This window comes from Carettochelys insculpta, chromosome 1, assembly GCF_033958435.1.
Source record: "Carettochelys insculpta isolate YL-2023 chromosome 1, ASM3395843v1, whole genome shotgun sequence".
In the NCBI taxonomy this organism is placed as follows: domain Eukaryota; kingdom Metazoa; phylum Chordata; order Testudines; family Carettochelyidae; genus Carettochelys; species Carettochelys insculpta.
This window is the reverse complement of record NC_134137.1, coordinates 236,482,726-236,500,973: the sequence shown is the minus strand read 5'-3', so window position 1 is coordinate 236,500,973 and position 18,248 is coordinate 236,482,726. Positions and strand designations below refer to the sequence as shown.

The 18,248-nt window shown below is 52.3% G+C and overlaps 1 protein-coding gene across 2 annotated transcripts in view; it reads left to right on the top strand.

Annotated features, from left to right (window-relative positions):
- NRIP2 (nuclear receptor interacting protein 2) overlaps positions 1–16,077 on the top strand; it is a 28,958-nt gene extending 12,881 nt beyond the window's left edge. Inside the window, exons 3-6 of one of the 2 annotated variants that reach the window (XM_075002700.1) lie at positions 6,985–7,067; positions 8,482–8,609; positions 14,358–14,410; positions 15,941–16,077. In XM_075002700.1, the coding sequence (XP_074858801.1) occupies positions 6,985–7,067; positions 8,482–8,609; positions 14,358–14,410; positions 15,941–16,033 (357 nt within the window). In that variant the 3' untranslated portion in view covers positions 16,034–16,077. Of the gene's footprint in view, positions 1–6,984; positions 7,068–8,481; positions 8,610–14,357; positions 14,707–15,940 lie in introns of those variants that run through there. The other variant, XM_075002689.1, reaches the window with a different exon arrangement.
- The last annotated feature ends 2,171 nt before the right edge of the window (positions 16,078–18,248 follow it).

The following is an 18,248-nucleotide window of genomic DNA, read 5'->3' as shown; positions in this document are numbered from 1 at the left end:
AAACAGCTCTAGTGGGAGTCACCAGAAGGCTGCAGGTTCTGTTAGGTCTGGAATAAATGCTTATTGCCAGCTGTGGTGTTCTTAAAAGAGACTGAGCACATCCCCAGGAAAGCCTCTTCTCTGTGCCAGAATCTGGCTGGGTGAAACTCATTCTGCAGCTCAAAAGTGCTCTCTATACGTTAGACCCAAGCAAGCAAGCAGAGTATTATGTGGCTGTGGCATGTGTATCCCTTGGCTGCAGTCCTTGGCATATACTTGGAAATAACAGCTGACTGGAGCTAGTCAATGCCTGTTAGTAGATGTGGATCCTCAGTCTTCCACTGTTTTCACTCTAATGCAACTATACAGTTAAATTGCATTTAGGGTGTTGGTTGGTTGAAGAGATCACAGTGTCCACAACACGTAGTTTCCACTGCAGAGTCATTGTGGCTTCTGTTTATTTGATTTATGTGAGTTCTTCATGCATTTCTCTAGCAAAGTGCCCTTTTTCATCAGATTGTTTGCCAGCTGCAGTTTTTGCAAGGCATTTTGGAAAGTCAGTCATGTGACTGGCATCCGCAAACCAAAAGCAAGATGTTATTTTTGTACTAGGGCTTGTGCATTGTTCATTTGGAAACATGCTGAAGGAACCCACAGTGTGAGGCTGTTTTTTCCTCTGTTTAGCTTTTGCTGCAGACACAGGACAGAGCTGGATTGATGGAAGCAGTTGGCTAGCTTCAAAAATGACATGATTTCTGCAAAAATACTGTGGCTTATTAATGACTGATTCTCAAAAAGTCCCTCTCCCCCTTTCTTTCCTGGAAATTTGACTAATAAACACTGAATTAATAATAATGACATCCGACAGTTGCAGATTTAAAGTTTTGTGTAATTCTGAGTGTTTATGTGGAAGAATAACACAACAAACAACTCATCTGACTCCAAAAGGCTTGAAACCTAGTTCTGCTAACAGGCGAGTGATTGGGCTACACAATGGCAAATGAAATGTAATGTTAATAAATGTAAAGTAAAGCACATTGAAAAAAAAAATAACCCCAACTACCCATACAAAATGATTGGGGCTAAATCAGCGATTACCTCTCAAGAGAGAGATCATGGAATCACTGTGGACAGTTCTCCGAAAACATCCATTCAATGTGCAGCAGCAGTTGGAAAAGCAAACAGAATGTTAGGAATCATTAAAAAAGGGGACAGAGACTATCTTAATGCCTCTGTATGAGTCCATGGTACACACACATCTTGACTACTGCATACAGATGTGTCTGTGTCATCTCAAAAAGATATACTGGCATTGGAAAAGGGCAGCAAACATGATGAGGGGTTTGGAAAGGGAGCCATACGAAGACAGATTAAAAAGACTGAGACTTTACAGCTCAGAAAGGAGGGGACACAGGAAGTATATGAGAGAGGTCTATAAAACCATGACAGGTAGGGAAAAAGTGAATAAGGAAAAGTTATTTACTTGTTCCCATAACAAAAGACCTCGGGGTCACCAAATGAAAGTAATGGGTAGCAGGTTTAAAACTAAGAAAAGGAAGTTTTTCTTCACACAGCACACAGGAGGCCTGTGGAACTCTTTGGCAGAGACGGGTGTGCAGACCAGGATTTTAACAGGGTTCCAAAAACAGCTAGATAAATTCGTGGAGGTTTGGTCCATCGATGGCTATTAGCCAGGATGGGCAGGAATGGTAGATGGACCTTTGGTTCTGACCCAGTATGGCTGTTCTTATGTTCTTATGATCTTTCACTCAATGCTTTACATCGTTTGGGGTTCCTTTAGGGCAGAAATTATCCTCGAACTAATGAGTTCATGAGCTGGAAACAATCCAGTGCTTAGAAACTTTCCCAATCTCATAGTAACAGAGAGATAGCCGTGTTAGTCTATATACTATCAAAACAAAAAGGCAGTCCAGTAGCACTTTAAAGACTAACAAAATAATTTATTAGGTGGTGAGCTTTCGTGGGACAGACCCATTTCTTCAGACCATAGCCATACCAGAACAGACTGAGGCACAGAGAATCAAAAATAGTTATCCAGGTTGACAAGTCAGAAAAAGTGTAATCAAAGTGGGCAAATCAGAAGAGAAGAGGGGCGGTAGGAGGTGGGAAAGTCTAGTCAGATAAAACAAAGTATGCAAAAGAGTCCTTATAATGGGCCAGGTAATTGCCATCCCGGTTCAAACAACGTGTTAATGCGTCAAATTTGAATATAAAAGATTGTTCCTCGCTCTCTCTTTATAGGTGATCCTTAAAGTTCCTTTTCAGTAAAACACAGACTTTCAGGTCATTAACAGAATGGCCCACTCCATTAAAGTGCTGGCTGACAGGTTTGTGAGTTAGGAGCTTTTTTATGTCTATTTTGTATCATTCTTTGTTGAAGAGTGTTTACTGTTTGTCCTATATACAAAGTATGTGGGCATTGTTGGCACATATGATGTTAGTTGAGGCACATGAGAATGTGCCAGTGATTCTGTGAGTAACCTCGTTAGGTCCAGTGATGGTATCTCCAGAATAGAGATGTGGACAAAGCTGGCAATGGGGCTTGTTGCAAGGAAAAGTTCCAGGATTGGTATTATTGTGGTATAACCTGTGGTTGCTGGTGAGAATCCTCATAAGGTTGGGAGGTTGTCTGTAGGAGAGAACAGGCCTGTCACCTAGGGCCTTCTGGAGTGTGGCATCCTGATTAAGGATGGATTGTAGGTCTTTAATGATGTGTTGCAGTGATTTGAGTTGGGGGCTGTAGGTAATGACCAGTCGTGTTCTGTTGTTTATTTTTTTGGGCCTATCTTGAAGTAGCTGGTTTCTGGGTATTCGTGTGGCCCTGTCGATTTGTTTTTTTACTTCTCCTGATAGGTAGTTCAGGTTAAGAATATTTGGTAGAGATCTTGTAGTTTTTGGTCTCTGTCAGTAGGATCAGAGCAAATGCGATTGTACCTAATGGCTTGACTGTAAATGATGGATCTTGTTGTGTGTGCAGGATGGAAGCTAGAAGCATGTAGGTAAGTATAGCGATCAGTGGGTTTCCAGTAGTGTGTGCTACTGATCAGGCCATCCTTGATTTGTACTGTAGTGTCCACGAAATGCATCTCTCACATGCAGTGGTTGAGGCATAAGTTGATGGTGAGGTGCAGATTGTTAAAGTCTCTTTGGAATTCTGCTAGAGTCTCTCTATCATGGGTCCAAATCATAAAGACGTCATCGATGTATCGTACGTAAAGGAAAGGTAATAGGGGATGAGAGCTGAGGAATCGCTAGTCCAGGTCAGCCATAAATATATTAGCATATTGTGGAGCCATGCGGGTGCCCATAGCAGTTCCACTAATCTGGAGGTATAACTTGTCCCCAGTCTCATAGATGTGAGTGAATAATAACTTTCTAAGCAACTGCCTTTCACTGGCTGTTTCTACACTTGCTCCCTACTTCGGAAGGAGCATGGTAAGTAGGGTGTCGGGAGATTATTAGTGAACTGCTGCAGTGCATATGCAGCACTTCTTTAAGCTAATTCTCCCCTGCAGCAACTTTGAAGTGCCTGGGCAAATTGGAGTAAAGGGACTTCAAAGTTGCCCAGGCACTTCAAAGTACCGGCGGGTGAGATGCAGCTAGATGTGAGCCGGCACTTTGAAGTTTAACACTTTGAAGTTGCTGCAGGGGAGAATTAGCTTAATGAAGTGCTGCATACGCACCACAGCACTCCACTAATAATCTCCCAGCACCCTACTTACCATCCTCCCTTCGAAGTAGGGAGCTAGTGTAGACACAGCCACTGTAAAATAAAGTCCGTAACGTGTAGTGACAAAAGTTCAACCCTTCTGGGAGCTTGGCTTTATTAATAAAGCAGTTAAGCATAACAAACTCTAAAGTGCTGCTCAAGCCTCCTTGCTAGGGTTGGCTGCACCTAGGGTGCCTCTTTCAGAACAACATAGTATAGCTAAATTGTTTAGCTCAGCTCAGCCCAGCTTAGATCTCATGCTCCTAGAAAGCCAGTCCCACCCCACTTTTATTCAGGTGGAGCACTGAGCTACCTACCTCTCTTCATCAGCAGAACCATTTTTACTCTTTCCCAGCAGGGTGAACACCTTCTAATGGTATGCTGCCAGCCTGCTGCAATCTTCAGTCATTGTTCGCTATTGATACCTCGTAAGGTTCAGTAGATGACACCTCATAAGGATAACACTGTGCACCCCACTAGCCAGTTAGGAGGCAGGGTTCAGAACTTTAGAGCACCCCCTTTCACATCACACTTTATCCCACTTCCTTCCTCGCATCATGCCCTCCGCCATCCTGAGGGGGACCGCGTTTCACGTGGCTAAGACAGCTATACAGGGCTTCAAAGGCAGAAAGAGACATTTGGATGTTGCTGGGTCAGAAATTGGCCTTTTGGGTACAGTCCAGTTCAATGAGCATTCACAGCAAGGACAGCTGGCTGGCCCTTCCTGTTCCAGTGTTGTCCTCTTTACTAGTTTTTCCCACAGGCAGGGGGTAGTCGAATGAACACATTGGAGAGTGGGTTCCTCTCGCCTGGCACAAGCTGCAGCTCATTCTGTTGCTTAACCTCAATGTGTTGGAAGGACTGGGACTTGTATGAGGTAATTGGCAGCAGCAGCTGCTAGGGAAGCAGACGAGTCAGCCCGCAGGAAGGCTTTTAGCTTCATTCTGCAAACTTACTCCACATACCCCGGCCCATTGTATACAAAGAGGCAGGAGCTGTGCATGAATGGAGAACAACTGATTGGGTTTGTGCTCTGTATAGGCAGCAGCTTGGCTGAGTCCGTCTTTCCTTTCAGGCATGAAATTCATCACGAGGAGAGAACAGGCTTGGCTGCTCAGCAGCATCAGACAGGGGCCAAGGCTGGTCATTTGCAAGGGAGCTGAGAGGGATACATCCATGTTAGCTTGTACTGAATGCACTGGCTGCTAGAGTCAGTGCTTTGGGTGGCTTATGGGGCTGTTTTTTTCTGCCTTGTTTTACATTCTGGGCATGTTGGGATATTCTAAGCTTGGGACATTAGAGCTTCGTGGTTTCTGCTCAGTACCTCCCAAGCCCATTCCCCTGCAAGACATCGGTGTCTTGCTGACCAGCAGCCACATGATTTCATAGCACATATGTGTAAACAGGAGGGATACAGATTTTAGCAGGGTAAGCATCAGGCTGGGAATCCAGAGCCCCTGAGATTTATCTTGTCAGTGACTCCCTCTATGATCTGGGTCCAGCCACATAACCTGCCTGCCTCATCGGGGCCTTGTGAGGAATGGTTAATATTCACAGAGTGCTGAGTGTCATGATTAAGTAGCTAATACTCGTAAAGCATTCTGAAGGTGAAAAGTGCTCTGTAAGTACTCTGTGTGTGTGTTACTGTTACTGGGGATTATAGTGGAGAACATGACAGATTTGCACTTGTGTAACTGTGAAACGCCCTGGACTGATTTACCTCAGACACATGTGGACATCTAGATGTTACAGTCGTTCTGACCTTTTTGAATCCATCACAAATGCTCCAAGTCTTGGAGATGGTGACTGCTCTTTCTGTTCTTACCCTGTTTGAGATGCTTGTGTCTTTCCCTTATAGCCTCACTATCTCTTCCTCTGATAATGCACCAGTCATTTGTTTTCAAAATCAAATCTTGTATTGGAAATAGTCCTCCGGGAGGATTAGTCTATAGTGAAAAGATTTGGTTCAGAAACCAAGATATTATGGACTTTCCCTTTCATAAACTCTTTTCTGTCCATCAAGCTCCCGTGGCACAGATTGTAATGAGCAGTAGAGCTCTACCAGTGTTGTACTCAGGGTTAGACTGGGCAGTTTATCCAGAGCTCTGTACTAGAGGAAGTACAGAGCTGTCCCTACCCTTGGGAGAGCCTGTTCTTGTCTCCAGCTGCCTCACAGCACTAGCTCCTATGGCGAAATGAAGAAAATTAACATGCAGGCAAAATATGTGGCACAGTCCATGGTATCCTGGGACATTTTCATGAGAGCAAGATGCGTTGGTTTATAGAAGAGTCTTGCTAAGGGGAACAGGGAAAAGTTAATCACTTGGACCATTTAAAATGAGTCCTGACCTGAACATGTCCGTGGAGAATGGGCCCTTGAAACAGTCCTGCACTGACGGGACAAGACGGATAGACCAGATGGAGCTACTATGGCTCTTCCTTCGCCATGAGGGCAGGGGGCTGGACTCGATGGCCTCTCGAGGTCCCTTCCAGTCCTACTCTTCTATGATTCTATGTGCTGTGATTCTGTCTAGTCTTTCACTGATCATGTTCCCTATTGATTTCAGTGTCGATCCACACGGCTGCTGGCAGCCCTGGGATTTACAGTGCTGTCCAAGCACAGGGGATTGCTACTGCCTCAATTTTAGAAAGCAAGGCTACCAAGGGCTGTGGGAAGGAGGGAGCAGGATGGAAATGGGTGACTGCTTCCCTGGGCTTGCTGGCCAAGAACAGAGGGGAGAGGAGGTAAAGCAAGAAAGGAGTCTATCCCCTTCCAACTCCTGAATGCTGCAGTGATTCTGGGGCAAGAGAGTCAGTCTTTTCCTCTTGACCGTGTCCTGGTATGCACAGGAACTGAGTGGGATGGAAGAAAAATAAGAGTACGGTTTGTGACAGGAGAATCCAAGACTATCTGGCTGGGTGGCTGCGAACTCAGTCAGGAGGCTGAGGGGAGAGTGAAAGAAGGGATGATTTAAGGAGATGGAAGCAGACACCCTCTCCTTCCTTTAAGATACCAGAAGGGGATGAAGTGGCAGGTTACCAGGCCTCCCGTAAGAAGACAAAGAGAGGAAGGAAGATGTTGGTGGAAGGTGGGGTGCACAGAGTCCTACTGCAACCTCCACAGGCTCCCAGCCTCTCCACCAACTTGTGCATGCTGACCTAAACCCCACACCTTCTGATGTTCTTTTGTCACTAGTTTTTAGGAACTTTCACGATTGCCAGGAGGGTTGTGTCAATTTAAACGCATATTAATTAACCTGCTTTTACGTTTGTAGTGCCAAGGTCAGGTATTAAGAGCTGCTGTTAACACTGGCTGCCAGCAAAACCTCATCTCCATGAGCTGCCTGAAACGGCTGGGGTAAGAACATTTGTGAAGTAGAGATGGGAGGTGGGCTAGAAAATATGGAATTGGGCATTTAAACCTTTGATCACTCTGAACCTGAAATTACCACTTACAGTCACATCTCAACTCCAATTCATATAAGGGAACCCCTCCCCTGCATTCACACCTGACTGTTTAAGGTGTGGGGCAGGGCTGAGGGGCACTGGCAGAGCTGTGGGGGGAGCCCAGGGCTGGAATAGCAGAGGGGCTGCAGGGCAGGGCTGAGGGGCACTGGCAGAGCTGTGAGGGGAGCCCAGGGCTAGAATAGCAGAGGGGATGCAGGGCAGGACTGAGGGGCACTGGCAGAGCTGTGAGGGGAGCCCAGGGCTGGAATAGCAGAGGGGCTGCAGGGCAGGACTGAGGGGCACTGGCAGAGCTGTGAGGGGAGCCCAGAGCTGGAATAGCAGAGGGGCTGCAGGACAGGGCTGAGGGGCACTGGCAGAGCTGTGGGGGGAGCCCAGGGCTGGAATAGCAGAGGGGCTGCAGGGCAGGACTGAGGGGCACTGGCAGAGCTGTGAGGGGAGCCCAGGGCTGGGATAGCAGAGGGGCTGCAGGGCAGGACTGAGGGGCAGTGGCAGAGCTGTGAGGGGAGCCCAGGGCTGGGATAGCAGAGGGGCTGCAGGGCAGGACTGAGGGGCACTGGCAGAGCTGTGAGGGGAGCCCAGGGCTGGAATAGCAGAGGGGCTGCAGGGCAGGGCTGAGGGGCAGTGGCAGAGCTGTGAGGGGAGCCCAGGGCTGGAATAGCAGAGGGGCTGCAGGGCAGGGCTGAGGGGCAGTGGCAGAGCTGTGAGGGGAGCCCAGGGCTGGAATAGCAGAGGGGCTGCAGGGCAGGGCTGAGGGGCAGTGGCAGAGCTGTGAGGGGAGCCCAGGACTGGAATAGCAGAGGGGCTGCAGGGCAGGGCTGAGGGGCACTGGCAGAGCTGTGAGGGGAGCCCAGGGCTGGAATAGCAGAGGGGCTGCAGGGCAGGACTGAGGGGCACTGGCAGAGCTGTGTGGGGAGCCCAGGGCTGGAATAGCAGAGGGGCTGCAGGGCAGGGCTGAGGGGCACTGGCAGAGCTGTGAGGGGAGCCCAGGGCTAGAATAGCAGAGGGGCTGCAGGGCAGGGCTGAGGGGCACTGGCAGAGGGGTAACAGTTTGGCTGCAGGTAATTGCATATCCCATGATGAGCACCTGATGCTTTGCACCTGGTCAGGGAAACCTGGCCCCAGAGTGTCTGAGAGTTCCCCCTGGAAAATCTGGCTCCTCGTGTCATGGCCGTTATGTGAGATGCCCTCTCCCAGTGGCCTGTTTCACAGACACAATTAAGTGCTCATATTTAGTTGGAGCTCCTGTTGTTGTCTCCCTTACCCCCGTGCTCATTCTAGGCAGTAACATCCCTTGTGTCCCACAGGCTGGAGGAAGTTACCCATGCTGACAGTGAGGATCTCTCCCTTCCTGTCGATAGTGTGGTTGGCCAGGTGGAGCATGTGGAAGTTCAGCTCGGCCAGGAGATGGTGGCATGTTCAGCACTGGTCGTGGGTAAGCACAGCAGAGCTTCTTCCCCCTTCCCAGATCTCCTCTTCCTCCCTCGCTGAGCACACCTACATGGATCTTCTAGGAGCAGGGGTGGGGGGAAGTTCACACAGCCAACAGGACTGGGTCAAGGCGCAGTGCCACGTACAATGCAGAGGCACTGATCTGTAGGCAGCAGATGTGGAAAGGCTCTATTTGCTGTGTCCCCCTCCCCAAGGAGCTGCTGGAAGTGAGGGCACAGGCCCCTATTGCTGAAGGGCAGTGGATGATGTGCAGTCAGGCTGCAGCCCCATGAGATGGGGCATTTTTGCTTTGTCTTCTAAAACTGATTAGTCTGTCCAGCTCCATGTATGCTGCCCTGTGGGCTGGGGACTGAAGCTACGTCTACACATGAACGCTACATTGAAGTAGCTTATTTCGATGCAGAGACATCGAAATAGGCTATTTGGATGAATAACATCTACACGTCCTCCAGGGCTGGCAACGTCAACGTTCGACATCGACGTTGCGCAGCACCACATCGAAATAGGCGCTGCGAGGGAACGTCTACACGCCAAAGTAGCACACATCGAAATAAGGGTGCCAGGCACAGCTGCAGACAGGATCACAGGGCGGACTAGCACTTCCGGGGCAACAGCTAGCTGCTCCCTTAAAGGGCCCCTCCTAGACACACGCAGCCTGCACAGCACGCGGTCTGCAGAGCCATAGGCACGCACACCTTGAGCGACGCAGGCATGGACCCCCAGCAGCAGCAGCAGCCAGAGGTCCACCCAGCTGCCCCTGTAGGAGCAGTGCTCGCCCTGCTCGATGCCATGCAGGAGGCAGCTGAGTACCTCCTTGCCACAGAGGAGGAGCTGCCCGCAGGGGAGGAGGACTCAACCCCCAACCCTGCAGCACCCCGCCCCCCCCGACCCACCGCTGGCTGTGGAGCTACCCCACCAGCACCGACTGGTGGGAGCGGCTGGTGCTCGGAGAGTGGGACGACGACCGCTGGCTCCAGAACTTTCGGATGAGCCGGCAGACATTTCTGGAGCTATGCCAGTGGCTCAGCCCCGCACTGAGGTACCAGGACACCGCCATGTGGCGTGCCCTCAGCGTGGAGAAAGGGGTCGGCATCACTGTCTGGAAGCTGGCCACTCCAGACAGCTACCGATCCGTGGGCCAGCAGTTTGGCGTCGGCAAGGCCACCATCGGGGCTGTCCTCATGGAGGTAAGAGGACCCATGTGGGGGGAGGCAGCCCTGGCAGGGGAGGGGAGGGGGGGCCCTGGCAGGGGAGGGCCACACACACCCTGCACACCCCTCATTCGTGCTCTCCCATGTGCTTCCCCTGCAGGTCGTCTGCACCATCAACGCCATGCTCCTCCACAGGCTCGTGAGGCTGGGGGACCCGGATGCTGCCATCGCAGGCTTTGCCACCCTGGGCTTCCCCAATTGCTTCGGGGCTCTGGATGGGACCCACATCCGCGCCCCAGAACACAGTGGAGGACGCTACATAAACAGGAAGGGCTACCACTCAGTGGTCCTCCAGGCCTTGGTGGACAGCTGGGGCCGTTTCCTGGACATTTATGTGGGCTGGCCTGGCAGCACCCACGACGCCTGGGTATTCCAGAACTCGGGCCTGTGCCGCCGGCTGGAAGCGGGGACCTACATCCCCCAGCGGGAGATCCCTGTGGGGGACACCACCATGCCCCTCTGCGTCATCACAGACGCAGCATACCCCCTCCGGCCCTGGCTCATGCACCTGTACACGGGCCATCTGTCTGCCAGCCAGGAGCGCTTCAACATGCGCCTGAACCACGCGCGCCAGGTGGTGGAGCGCACATTTGGCCACCTCAAAGGGCGCTGGAGGTGTCTCCTCACCCGCCTGGATGCGGGCCCCACCAACATCCCCCAGATTGTGGGTGCCTGCTGCGCCCTGCACAACCTGGTGGAGAGCAAGGGGGAGGCATTCTTTCATGGCTGGTCTGTGGAGGCCGGCAGGGCCGATGTGCAGCCACCCGCTGCCCCCAGTCGCCAAGTGGACCCCGAAGGGACCCGGGTCCGGGAGACTCTGCGGGCCCACTTCGATGAGGCCGCGGGGTGAACGCTGGCAGGCCCCCCACTGCCCACCCCATCCTCCACAGCACTCCCTGCCCCTATGCGCACACCACAGAGCACCCAAGAGCACCCCCCCCACTTTTCTTGTAAAAATAAAAGCAGACATTTGTTCGTCAAATCAAACCTTTTCTTTACTTCAACTCTTATACTATTATTATTATTATTATAAATATTCTGAACAAGACAAACTATGTACAGGGGAAATCAAACTGATAAATATATATACATTATAAAAATCGGGATAACATGAAAGGGGAAGACAAGGAAGGGGAGAACTATTTACATGGGGGGGGTAAGGATCAGCAAAGTAATGGGTCACAAATACAAACTATTTACAAGAAAAGAACAATAAACTGGGGGGAATATATACAAATGGGGGGGGGCACGTCCTGGGCCCCACGCCCCTACAGTCCAGCGCTGGGAGTGGGCGGCCGGGATCCCTGCCTCGGCCGCAGCCCTGGCCGGGGCTGGCTGGGGGCTGGGCGGATTGGGAGATACGGCCAGCGAGTGTCAGCTGGCCCCAGGTCCCCCTCGGCGGAATGGCCCTCGGTGGCGGGTGGCAGTGCGACGGCAGACGGTTCAGCGGGTGGAGCAGGCAGGGCGGGCGCTGCGGCGGCCGGCGCGGCCTGGGGGGCCAGGGAGTTTGCGATGCGGTTGAGGGTCCGCATGTAGACCCCCCATGCCTCCTGGTGCCAGGCCAGTGTCCGCTCCTGGAGGTGGAGGCGGCGTTCCTCCACCCACAGCCGCTGCTCGGCGACCTCCAGCTGCCGACGGTGCAGTGCCAGCAGCTGGGGGTCCGTCGCCGGTGGGTGGTGGTGCTGCGTCCGCCGTCTTCCCCGCCGTGGGGCCGGTCATTGCTCCACCGAGGGGCTGGCCTGGAGTGATGGCCCCGAAGGGCTTTCCGGGACCACTGACGCCTCGCCGGCGCTCTCTGGTCCTTCCGATGGTGCAGCTGTGGAACACAGGAGCGGGGGAAGAAGAGTGGAGACAGCCGTTAGTGTGGGCTCCGAGCCGTGGCCCTTGTCCCCCCCACCCCTCTGCTGCAGGTTCCCCATCCCCGTCCCTGGGAGATGCTGCTGTGATGGGGTTCAGGGGTCCCCCTGCACTGCACCCCGTCCACTGGCAGGAGTGACTCTCACTCACTCAGCAAGTACGACAGGAGGTTTATTAGGCAACAGATGCCCAGTTTCTCACAGAAGCGACAGTACAGCAGTCAGAGACAGTACTTCCAACCTGTCCTGGGGAGAAGACCCCAAGGGGTGCCCCTCTGGGGTGTAGCTTTCCCCCTCCTCAGGCTGGCTGCCTTCCAGCTCTCCCTTCCCCTAGCCTCTAACTGCCGCCCCCGATTCAAACCCAGCTCGGCTCCTCCCTCCTCTTTGTTCAGGGCAGAGGTGTAACCTGCCAGTTGTAGCCCCAGGATCATCCTTAGCCCCTGGGAGCTATTCAGCTTGTTTCTCATATCTAGCCTGATCTCGCATTTGCACTCCCCCCACTCCATCACATGCTGCTGCTGCTGGGTGTCCCACCCCCTCCCCCCGGGGGACCCTAGAGGTTCTGCTCCCCCCAGCCCCAGGGATGGGGCATGGCACTATCATGCTGGGGGGGGGGGCAGGGGCTGATGCACTCCTGTGAGGGACATGCCACTGTTGTCCCTGGGGCCATGGTCATCTGGGCATGTGGAGGGCCCTGGCCATATTTATTACCCCCGCCCCTCAACCCCGGGGGTGTGCACCGGGGGGTACATACCTGATGGTCCACTCCCACAGTCGGGGGACACCCAGGGGGCAGACGCCCGGCTGGAGCTCCTGGATGGGACGATGATGTGCAGGCTGGCGTCACTGGAGGAGGAGTCCCTCTCCTCCTCCTCCTCCTCCTCCGGTGCCCCGGGGGTGGGCTCCTGGGGGGGCCCCCGGGGTGCGGGGCTTGCCTCCGGGGCGGACTCCGCCTCCGGGGCCTGCTGGGGCTCCTCGGCCGAGGTATCAAGAGTGGCCGGAGGGGAGGAGGTGTGCCGGGGGCCCAGGATGTCCCTGACCTCACTGTAAAAGGGGCAAGTGACGGGGGCGGCCCAAGATCAGCTGGCCGCATCCCGGGCCTGTGCGTAAACCTGCTGCAGCTCCTTCACTTTACTGCGTACGTGATCCGGAGTGCGGGCAGGGTGACCCTGGGCGGCCAGGCCCTCAGCCAGCCGAGCGAACGCATCCGCGTTCCGCCTCTTGCTCCTCATTACCTGGAGCACCTCCTCCTCACTCCAGAGCCCCAGCAGGTCCCGAAGCTCGGCCTCCGTCCAGGAGGGGCCCCGCTGCCGCTTCCCCGTCTGGCTGCTGGGCTGGGAGCCCTGGCTCCCCTTGGGGGGGGTCCCCTGGGGGCGCTTGGGGGGCTGGGGGGCGGCCATCGTGGCGGGTGGGGGGGTGTGGGCGCGGAGGAGCATGCAGGCCGGCCTCGTGGCTGTGCTGCCGCCTGCACGCTCTCTCAGCTTCCTGCACAGGAAGGCAGGGGCCGGGGAGCTTTAAGGGGCCGCTCCACGCGGCCACCATTGAGCTCAGGGGCTGGAGAGAGCGTCTCTCAACCCCTCAGCTGATGGCCACCATGGAGGACCCTGCAATTTCGATGTTGCGGGACGCGCAACGACTACACGTTCCCTACTTTGACGTTGGACGTCGAAGTAGGGCCCTATTCCTATCCCCTCATGGGGTTAGCGGCTTCGACGTCTCGCCGCCTAACGTCGATGTTAACTTCGAAACAGCGCCCAACACGTGTAGCCGTGACGGGCGCTATTTCGAAGTTAGTGGCGCTACTTCAAAGTAGCGTGCATGTGTAGACGTGGCTTGAGAGTGCAGTATTATGGAAGGCATCAGGCCAGCCAAAACCTGGAGATCTCTTCTTTCTAGGGGCCCTGGATGTTACTGTGTGTACCATTGTTCCCTGCTGCAGTAATACATTGTAGAGCTATCTGGGAACCCATGCCAGTGTCTAGAAGCAGAGTCTTGTGGGGAGGAGCTGAGGGGAATGAAGGTATTGGAAAGGGTGGTAGGGAGGTATGTGAATCTCTGCATACAATGAAAACAACTGCTTCTTCTTTGTCCTTTCTCCCCCATCACATTTGTCTTCTCAGTCATCCTTGGTTTCTCCCCATGCTGCTTTCTGTCCCCTTCCCCTCAGCCCCATCACTGATTTACTTCCAGTCCCCTTCCTCTCATGCTCCTCTCTTGTCTTTTGCCCTCCTCACTGTACTCCTCCCTGGCACACCCCTCCCTCCCTCTTTTATGGCTTCTCTCTCTCTCCACACCCTATGTTGTTCTTTCTCCCTCTGCCTCTCAGGGTCTGTTCCCTGCTGGTTCTGTCTCTTTTCAATGTGGGAAGTGGGACTGCTCCTCTGGCCTCTGATGGCTGCTAGTGTATAGGAGCCTGGGCAGATAGGGTAGCACTTAATCCCTGCGGGCTGCAGTGGTGGGAAGGCTGGCATTCAGGTGGCTGGGAAGATAGGAGTGGCCCCACTCTGCTGTGCCTTGTATACTCATCCTTTATGTGCTACAGTTTTGCCAGCTTATAGCAAGTTCCACCCACAGTTGTAAGACAGTCACGTGGGTGCTGTGTAAGAGTGTCAGTCAGAAAACCCCTCTGCATGAGCGTGACCCACTTCCTCTCTGGTTCCCCAGATGACGAAATGCTGGAGTTCTCTTTTGGCCTCCAGACTCTGCTCTCTCTCAAGGTAAGGAATGGGTTCCCTCTCATTGTATCTGAACATAGGGCAAGTGTGGTGGCGCATCTCCACAAGACCCTAAGCAGGGACTGCAGGAACCATGTAATACTGATGGACAAACCTGCCAGGGTGATCAGCCCCCTGCTTCCTGATCTCTGACTGCAGCACTGAGCTGGCGTGAGTCTCCTGTAAGTTAAAAACTTCAGTGGACAAGACAGTGGCTAGACCCTTGTGTATCTCCATGGGAGAGATATACAGTACTTCCCACTCTTGGTGTCTCTCCTGGGACCAAGGCAAATGCTTTAATCAGGGACATGAAGAGAGGAGCTTTCATCTCTCAAAAGTAATCCTTTAATCAGAGTATGTTTGATGACCCTTGAAGAACCCCTTCCAGTCTCCATCATGTTCTGTGGAGGGGGACTCAGCCGGTAAACCTCTCTCAGGAGGTTATGCCTCCCTGCAGAGTAGGGACCAGAACCCAGGGAGCATCTATACCTACTGTTCCCAAACACAGACTGGATTTAGCTCTTAGCACAGCTTGAATAGAAAGCCCCTGCCTTGATTTGCTTTTGAGCTCTCTCTCTAACGTAGAGCCACACAAAACCTAAGAGAAAGATAGATGGTGATTGGTCCTGCTGTGAGGGCAAGGAACATGACCTCCTGAAGTCCCTTCCAGTTCTCGTATTCTATGATTCAGTAGGAGAACGGGTATTTTCTGGGGCTAGGAGAACCCCTATCCTCCAGCCAGAACAGCAAGAACTAGAGAAGGCAAGTGGCAAGAGTGAACGTAAAGACTCCCAAACTAGAACTATGCTATGGAGGCCAGTGAAGACCTTGTAGGTTAGTAAGGAGAAGGCAGCAAAAACAGAGGAGGAAGTCGAATGGGGTGACCGTTCCAATCGGGGCTGATGTTTGAGGCTGGGAAGAGGCAGGAATGAGAGTGTGGAAAGGTGAGTGGGAAAGGGGAGGATGGAAGCAGGGAGCAATGGGGGAAAGGAAAACAATGGGGGAGGCACTGAGTGTCCCTGTGTGGGACGGTGCTAGGCTGAGAGCTGAATGACTCCATGATCTGGAGGGAGGGGAAGAGAGAGAACCAAATACAGGGCAGGGTCAGTGTACCCCAGCAACCCTACGGAGGGATAGGAGAGGAATGCAGTGGTGGAGCAGAGGCTGTGTTAAATAAGGTGAGAGACAGCCTCCCTGAGCAGGGCCTTGCTGGGAATGGGAGGGAGTGAGGGTGAAGGGTGGGAAAGAGCAATGGAGGTGTATTCAGAAAAAGAGTGCAGGCAGGCTAGGGGCATGGGATGCAGAAAAGGCCCAGGGCGGGGAGCTTCTTTAGGAAGAACAGCCCTAAATTTCCTGGGAGGGTGCTCTCCAAAATTTGGGTTGGCCAGAGGAAAGCAGGGACTAACTATTGGATGGGCTCCAGCCTCTCTGTTACCACACAGGTAGATAGATACCACACAGCTCACATACCCTGCTGATGCCTTGTGACTCTTATACCTACCACGGTAACCAGCTCTTGTCTGCTCCCACTAGTGCTGCATCGACTTGGAGGAAGGAGTCCTGCGGCTGAAAGCCCTGAGTGAAGAGCTGCCTTTCATACATGCCTCTGATGAGCATGGGCAGTGACGGGCTGGCTTCCCATGTCCACAGGGAAGAGATGCGAAACCCAACCAGAGAAACCTGTGGCTGGGGCTGACCTTGCTGAGTCCTGGCACTGAGGCTTCCACTGGGGAGGGAGGAACTAAACAGGAGCCAGACGCTGTCCTACTGTGGTTGCTGGAAGCAGGCCTCTTGTATGGAGAGCTCTTCCTCTGGTCAGTGGAGCCTCCTACTTGTCCCCCTGTGCTGAATGGATAGTTGTTTCTCTGTGTCCCTGTTCTCACTCTGGTTCCTGCTTTTGCCTTTTTAATGACTTCTTTTAACACCTTCATGGGCTGGTAACAAAGGACGTGTCACTGTGCACAGTCTCCGGGGCTTCTGCCGGCAAAGGTGGTGGCTTTTTCAAAAGCCTCTCAAGACTAACGTTTTCCTTCCCTTTGGGCCACTGATCTACCTGGACAGGAGTGGAGACTCTCTCCCTTGCTGCCTGGGAAGGGCCCTGTGGCCAATCGTCCCTATCCTCTGGAGAGCTGGATTTCATTGCCCTGCACTGGCTCAGAGCAGACTAGAAGGATTTTACTGGAAGCAGCTTATGCTGCAGTTCCTGGATTTGGAGAATTTTCACTGAAAGCAGTGAGACTTCTAGGAAAGGCTGAGCTGAAACACCCTGACAGCAATGAGCAGACATAGGCACCAAGAGCTGGCCAGGACAGTCTTCACTACCAGACTCTGTACTGTGTAAGATCCAGTGCTAGTCTCTCCCCCTGACAGCCCTGGTAACTGGGCTGACACCCCAGCTAGCCCTGAGCTCCAGTCACCAGATTTACAGATGCTTCTTCCATCAGAACTCCAGGGATTCAGCTGAGATACAACATGGCCTACACCTGCTACCAGCTCCCCTCCTCCTCCAGCCTAGACCCTGACAATTCGACAGAGACACCATCAACTTGCACCACAGAATTTTCACACTTGTTGACTTTACCTGTCCTGCATAAAAGAAGAGAACCTAACTCATTGCTGATATCCGCTCAGGTTACAGAGTAACACACTCATCTAGGATGGACAGGAACTCTGATGGAGAAATGACTTAAGTGACCCATCATACAGGCAGGCCTAACTTCATTACCCTAAAAGCATTGCTGACAGATAAGTAGGCAGTCTCTTCCTTCAATATCTCCAGGGACAGACACACTGTAACCATTCTTGGCAGCTATCTCCATTCCCAAAATGACGGATTGGTTAATTTTTGTTTCTAATCTTTGACTAAAATTTTCTGTTCTACAATTTACGCCAGTTACATCTTCTCTCCCGAGCTTTTTTCCCTGAATCTGACCTAGACTCTATGTTGGTCTCAGCTGTCAAACCTTTTATTATTTCTCTTATGCTGATAAGAGCACTCCAATTCATTCATTCATTCATTCCCTTCCCTTCCTCCCCGCCCCCACCAACTCCCCACCACTCTCTCTTTCAAAGTGTTGCCCTAAACTGGATGCAGGACTCTGAGGCTTAACCAGTGCTAAAAAAGAGTGGAATAATTACCCTGCTTATTTTACAGATGATATTCCTGTCAATCCAACTCAATATGGCATGTGTCCCTCTTAATGGCAGTGTTGCAATGTTGACTCTTATTCATCCCCCTTTATATCCTGCAGCTCCTTCCCTGTGGCATGGCTGCCTTGTTCATTGTTTTACAATTGTGCATCTGATGATTCCTTCCTATGTGACACACTCTACGTGTGTTTCCTGAATAATAACAATAATTTAAAGGTCTTTGTCTCACATGTGTCATGATTGTCCAGTATTATGATCCTATCCTATCCTATCCTAGTATCTGCAGCCCCTCCCACATCTGTATTGCTTGTGCATTTGAATCTTTAATGACAATACTGATTGGCATTGGAATCACCTTCAGATTTGACACTTACTGTTGAACGAACACAATTTGTTAAATGCGTTGTTGTTTATTTTTATATCTCACCCTGTAGCAATTCATCTAGTCCACAACTCTCTAGTTTCATTCACAGGGTGATTTGTGGAAAACATCTTTTAACCTCTTTGAAATCAATAGCTATCATGTTCACACTACTTCCTCTATATGAATTCTCTCTAGCTCAGACTTAAAAAGAGATCAACGGAACTTGAGTTCTTAGGCCACTTGGGCCCAAACCCTTACAAGGTATTTGAGGACATAATCCCTAATGATTCCTGGGTCCTAAGCACTTCCAAAAACATTGCCCATAAT